The 7122-nt window shown below is 39.4% G+C and overlaps 1 protein-coding gene across 1 annotated transcript; it reads right to left on the bottom strand.

Moving 5' to 3' along the window:
• Positions 1-207: 207 nt before the first annotated feature.
• LOC308382405 (cholesterol 24-hydroxylase-like) lies at positions 208-6052 on the bottom strand (the record flags this gene model as incomplete). Its single annotated transcript, XM_080860127.1, has 10 exons — positions 208-354; positions 588-654; positions 787-875; positions 1221-1331; positions 1583-1666; positions 4496-4545; positions 4851-4998; positions 5190-5312; positions 5644-5782; positions 5994-6052. The coding sequence occupies 10 exons, from the start codon at positions 6050-6052 to the stop codon at positions 208-210; spliced, it is 1017 nt and encodes a 338-aa protein (XP_080716253.1).
• Between the last annotated feature and the right edge of the window lie 1070 nt (positions 6053-7122).

Genomic DNA, 7122 nt, shown 5'->3' with positions numbered 1-7122 from the left:
TACACTGATCAATCAGATGTCATAGAATCTGGCAGACTAGATAAAAAGCAGATGTAATACCCCACACATAAAAACACTGTGAAAGAAAAATTAAAGGTTGATTAGTCTTTTAAATAAAACAATAAGTATTCAGAAGTGTTACTGTATAAATACAATATGGTTTTTATGATTCCAAGCCAACTTACTGTTTGTCAAGGGCTCTGAGGGTCATGCACTGCAGCGCTGTTTGATCATGCATACCACCTCGCTCTGCGGCCGCAGTGTCCCCGTGGATAAGATGCCAGAAGACTGCCCTGGCACCAAGCTGAAGTCAAATCTCTGCAGCAGTTTAGCCATTGCAATCTTTGCCTCCATCTGCAAATAAACGGCATTTATTTGCAGGCTGATTGAATACACCCTTTGGTAGTAGGTGGAGAATAATGAGCTTATTATGTAATGGGTGGTTTTTCACAAGGGCTATGTTGCAGGTAATCTTTTAGGTGGAGTCAGTGTACACATGTGGAAGTGGTCTGCAATGTAGCATATTAAAATATCCTACAGGTCTAGTCAAAACACAATTTCAGTGACTTAGGATGAGTTTGTTTCACCTGGGAGAAGTTTTGCCCAAGGCAGGCCCGTGGGCCCAAGGCAAAAGGATAGTAACAGAAATAAGGCCTCGATGGATAAAGCACAAACAGATTTGTTTCTGTTTTAAAGTTTCGCTAACATTTTGGGTGTATTCAGTTATATACAATATACTTCTTGTCAAGCCACTCAATGTAAGGGGAGACCAAATGTATTTCTTACTTAGGAGCATTCAAATGAAATCTATCTGGATCATATGTCAGTGGATCCTTGAAGAATTTGTCCATCTTTGAACTCACATATGTACTGAGCTACAAAAAGATGATAAAAAAAAGTTAGAACACATCTATCCATTCAACACATCCATTCTGTATTGCCACAATACTGAGATGACTTCAATATGTAAATCAGGATCTTGCCCAGGTTGTGACAGACAGGTACCTGTCATATAGAACGAATCAGGATGGTGTTCCTGATAAATCATAATGGCACAACCAACTCTGACGACTTTCACTGAGACTTTCAGTGAGACAATCTCCCAGATTACACATTGACTCTGAAAGGCCGGGCCCTGATTGGGCAAAGGGTCTGACGGATCCATGTCAGATCAGAATTGGACCAGGTTTTAGGTTAACATCCTAAAACTTGAAACTTACCATAATGCCACATCCTGCAGGGATCTTGATGCCATTAATGACTGTTTCCTTTGCCAGCCAGCGAGAGGTAGCAGGAGCAGTTGGGTATAACCTCAGAGTCTCTTTCAGCACCTACACATTCATCATTTAAAGACACATTTTCAAAATGTATGATTTAGAACAAAAGTTATAAAAGATGGGAAGACTCTGGTCAGTATTCTCCTTAGGCTGATTATTAGAATGAATCATTATAAACTTACTAGTTGACCAACACTGTTTCTTGAAATAAACATTGGCACACACAGATCCCTGATGGCCAAAGAATAAGCATTTCATGTTGTATAGTTAATAACATTCAAGTGATACCGGCTAGTGTAAATTACCTGGGTTAAGTAGGTCAGATTTCCAAGGTCCTCATAGCTGATCTCTTGTTTCATCCCAAGGACTTCATCCACCTCCTCCTTTAACTGGGGTTAAAAAGCAGATGCATAAATAAACAACTAAATAAAAACTGTAATTATTATAGCTATACAGCAATATATGTGTGTGTATATATATAAAGTTATAAATGTTAGTCAGGCATATTAGCACTTATAACTCTTCATACCTGAGTAGTATCTCAGGTTGTCTTCCAAGTTCCATGATGGCAAATTAAATCTGATTAGCAACTGTTTTGTGACCTTCATTTACAATGATATGGTGATCAATGCACAAGAACAATATCAGTAATTGGGTTGTTCAACTGGATTTATTTGAAGGATAATAAGATAGCAACCTGCTATGAAAAATGTGATAAAGTTGTCAAGCATGATTTCGTCATCGTTGTCATCTTTGTTTTCCTCTGTGAAGATAAAGCAAAGTGAAGGTAAGTTGTTATTGTTGCGGAGACAGCCCGGCAACACCAGGGTACTATTCGGCGACACTCGCTAAGCGGTTTAGCGAGCTAAACTCCAGGCTAAAAAAAGACAACACCGTTTTAGCGGATTCGGCGAAGCAACTTTTGCTCAATTTCCATGGTAATTAATCGTTTAGCCCTAGCCTGCTCCAGGACAGGCTAAGCAAAGTTTAGCTGGCTAAACTTGCCACACCCACGCCAAAAGGAGGGATCCCATTGACAAGGTTAATAGTTTGATTAGCGTAGGAAGAGTTCTTTGCGATCGCCAAGAAGATCCATTTTTCCATCATGATGAGTTCTTGTATGAGTGCTACCGATCCACCCGACAAGGAATAATTAATTTAAAAGACCTTCTCGAGTCATTTACCGTCGAACATTGAATGTCTTCTATTTTTGTAATGTCGGCGATGCGGAGAAAAAAGCACTCATAATTATATGACATTCATTGGTACAGTTGATAAACCAGAAATAACTTTCATGCTCAGCCTGAGACGTGATTTTTAGTTTGCACATGAATACTAACGTTTTCTTTGATCCCAGGAAATTTGAGCACATAACCCATCACCATTACGGAGATTTGGCTAAAGTTGTTTAACCTACTTTAACTTACATCATTGCAAACGTTTAGTTTTGCAAACGTGTCTAGTTTTTGTGCAGTGGTGGATGGTGGATGTGGATGGTAAGGTGGTTGAATGATAAGAAGAAAGAAAGAAACACAATTTATTTGCATTGCTTCAATTTATTGAATTTCTTATTAATACATTTTCATTTAGTCATTTAGCAGACGGTTTTATTCAAAGCGATTTAAAACTACAATTCCAACGAAGGTGAAGGGGAATCGAACCGACGAATAACTGCATGCAAGCCCTACGTTCTGCCCGCTGCACCAAAGTTGCATGTTCAGTCAAGAAAAGATATCACTACTTATACAGCCTATGGACAGTTTCTTTAATGCTGTTGCAGTCGCGACAGTGATGAATTTTGACATGATTATGGTCTTGAATTCTTCATAACGTGTTTATGGTCATATCCCGCCTTAGCGGAGAAAAAAATGAGTCTTTTTCTTTGAGTTTAGACCATTGTACCTTTCAAAAAAATCATGGTTTTGGGGATCGACCTTTCTTGCCTTTTGAAGCAAGACGTGCACGCGCAATTTAGCTGACGAGATAAATTAACTTGAGGTTAAAATAAATTAGCGCCCGTCGCCAGACCGGCTTGGCCTGTTCTCATTTAGCGAGCTAGTTAATCTCCAGTTGCGAGCTAAATTAATTATCTTAGCTTCAGTTGTACGCCGAACAGGGCCCAGATGATTTTTATATACCTCACACTCAGATCAAAAATATACAGATTGCAGATAGGCACCCCAGTGGGGTGAGAAAGCTTGCGCAGTATTTTCAGTAGCAGGTTAATTAGACCCAACATTAGTCTTGGATTCTGAGTCACAAGATGAAATATAGATTTTGGATGTTGTAAACGGGAGAAAAGCTGGATAACGGCCTTCGAGCTGTACAGTTCTACAAAGGTAATGGACTGCGCGGAGCAACTCCACTCCGCTTCGCGTTGTGGAGTTCTTTGCCCCGCAGCGTCCATTACCTTTGTAGAACTGTACAGCTCGTCGGCCGTTATCCCTTACTAATCAGTCATTCAAGGTATTAACGTTTATTTACCGCTAGGGATTACACCGTCACAAGGGTAATTCAACCGCTACTAATATTGCAATTGAACTGTAACAGCGTGACACAACATTAACCGTCAGGCAATCGACATATCTCCACAAGAATCAAACAAAGGTCCTGTTTTTTTTCTGTTCTGGTCAGATAACACGGTTTAACCAACCAGATACCGGAGAGAAGTGACGACTTCCGGTTTAAATACGTTTTCCAGCGGCAACACGTCTCCTTGACCGACAGATGCAACTAAACTAAAAACAAGTGATTATAACAGCAAGAGTTCAACTTTTACTCTCAAAAAGAAAAGTCTGTTGGCAAACTACACAAAGGATACCTACCTGGAACCTTAATAACACATGAAATAAAATTAACAACAATATAAAAGTAGAGGAGACTAACTCTAACATACTGAACACAGTGTCTGATACATGTAGTGATACACGCAGTACCAGTCAAAAGTTTGGACACACCTTCTCATTCAATGGTTTTTCTGTATCCAAACTTTTGACTGGTACTGTACATACATACATACATACATACATACATACATACATACATACATACATACATACATACATACATACATGTATACATACTGTACATACATACATACATACATACTGTACATACGGACAGATGGACAGACGGACGGACGGATGTGTGTGTGTGTGTGTCCATCAATTAAAGTTACCTGCACTTTTGAGAATCTGTGTAAGAATGTCCATAGGCACCTCCTCACCATTCTGAACTGCTTTCTTCCTCTCGTTTATCCAGGTGGCTCCTGTGTCACGAAGAAACTGGGCAGCTCCTTAATTTCCTGCACCACCTTTTTGTTCTTCTTCAGAAACTGAATGAAAGTATGAGGTCAAAACTCATCTATCTCAGCTGGTGACACACTGATTCAGGACACTGGGTCTGAATTGGCATCCATATTGACATCATTAACTGTCACGTCTTTGACCCACATACATACTGTACATACATACATACATACATACATACATACATACATACTGTACATACGGACAGATGGACAGACGGACGGACGGGCGTGTGTGTGTGTGTGTGTCCATCAATTAAAGTAACCTGCACTTTTGAGAATCTGTGTAAGAATGTCCATAGGCACATCCTCACCATTCTGAACTGCTTTCTTCCTCTCGTTTATCCAGGTGGCTCCTGTGTCACGAAGAAACTGGGCAGCTTCCTTAATTTCCTGCACCACCTTTTTGTTCTTCTTCAGAAACCGAATGAAAGTATGAGGTCAAAACTCATCTATCTCAGCTGGTGACACACTGATTCAGGACACTGGGTCTGAATTGGCATCAATATTGACATCATTAACTGTCAAGTCTTTCAGTATCCGTCTCAGGAGATAAAATGCAAGGAAATATCACTAGCTTGTTTTCTCCCATACTGCTGTGACACCTTACCGCAAAGGTTGGATCTATCATGTGGACCGTCGACCGTGCCCTTCAGACATAACTCTATGGCTCGAGGGAAAGGGGAATCACTGATGTTCAGTGAATCTAAGTCCACTCCAAAGGCCACCTACATGGAATATGTCACAACATTTGAATGACAATCAACATAACATAACCCTACAACATGTTCCTTGTTGAGAACATTACTACAAACTTGGGGGGAAGCACCCTTATTTTATATACCTAAGGTTGATTAAGTAAAATGTATTAAACCTAGTGTTCATTTAGTAAACACGTAGTTATGGAAGACATGTTGTGCCTTATCTTCTAGTACATTTTTAACTCCTTGGCAATGGAACATTTACCATAGGACTTTATTAAGAGTTTAACAATTCATTAATTTAATAATAAACAATTTGCCTTTAATTTGTTCACATTGGGCTCTTAGAGGCAGTGACCTTTGCAATCACATCCAGGGCTAAGGAGTTGGTCAGCTTCTGCATGTGTGCGGGTGTGGGGCTATCGGCATACTCATCCAGCTTGGTCATCAGGCGCTCTGCTCTCTCATTGAAGGCAGTCATCAGACCCCGTAAGTATCTGTATATCACAGCATCACAGACTTGAAACAGCTCAACACACCCTTCAAGATACTTAATAGAAAGTACAGTGAGTCTACAACTCAACTGAAAAAAAGCTGTTAGACAGTTAGGAATACACATGCTATTTGTAATGCACACCTGTATCATGAATTGCTGTACATATAGGTATTTGTTTTAAATTAGTAAGTGTTTCACATCGTATTACTCACCCACTACTAAATGCAGGATCCACGATTCTGCGCTGCTTGTACCACAAATCATTATCCATGGTGTTCACCAAGCCATCTCCAAAGAATCTGAAGGGGAACAGTAATAATGGTTTGCTATAGAAGTGTAGGTGTTCCTCGGAAGCTGAAAAATAACCAACTCTAAAAGTCTTCTTCCATGCAGATCATAGCTTTAGTTTATCAAGCAGAAGAGAAGTTTGAACAAGATTCAAGCAAAAATTGAGTACTGACTGTAAGTTATGCATATACAGCCGCGGAAAAAAATAAGAGACCACTTCAGAATGATCAGTTTCTCTGGTTTTAATATTTATTGGTATGAGTTAAAGTAAAATTAACATTTTAGTTTTATTCTATAAACTACTGACAACATTTCTACAACATTTCAAATAAAAATATTGTCATTTAGAGCAGGGGTCTTCAACAGGGGGTCCGCGACCCCCAGGGTGTCCGCGGAGGTACTGCAGGGGGGTCGCGAAATCTTTGGTTGATAAGATAATTTTTTTAATATTTAAAAAAAAATAAATAAAAAAAAAAACAACAAATTTTTTTTTCCGCAAATTTAAATGTCTTCCTCATCAGAATTGTATTTATTCCCTTTAAATTTACATTAACATAAATCCAACATATTGTAGCGAACGTATAAATTGATCAAGAAGACGTTATCTTTCAGGCCAATCGACACATTCAGCTACCCACAGGAGCTCTCTCAAGCTGGGCACCGGTTCACTCACAGCACCTTTCAGGCACAGGCACTAGCCAATCAGATCGCGTTTCTGCCCAAGTCTAAAGAGCGCGAAAATCAAAGATAAAAGATGGCGGACCAAACTCCATAGCTGGTCTTGTTTGTACCTATAAATTGTTAGTTTGACATTTTTTTGCTTAGATTTAAAAAAAAATAAAAATAAAGAGAAATAGACACTGCACAAGGTCAAAAAACGTAAATTGTAACTGAAAAATAAGTGAGGATTTGCGAGGTGTGTGAGCCTCCTAGCTAATGTAAGCATGCTACTACCTACAATCTTAACAACTTGCTAGTGGTGTGATTGGTTTGGTTGACCTGTCAATCTCACTATAACATCTATGTTGTCAACACAACTCCATGCGCCAGACT

This window comes from Sprattus sprattus (assembly GCF_963457725.1).
Source record: "Sprattus sprattus genome assembly, chromosome: 2".
NCBI lineage: Eukaryota > Metazoa > Chordata > Actinopteri > Clupeiformes > Clupeidae > Sprattus > Sprattus sprattus.
The sequence above is the reverse complement of the archived record's forward strand: the minus strand, read 5'-3'. Positions and strand labels throughout refer to the sequence as shown.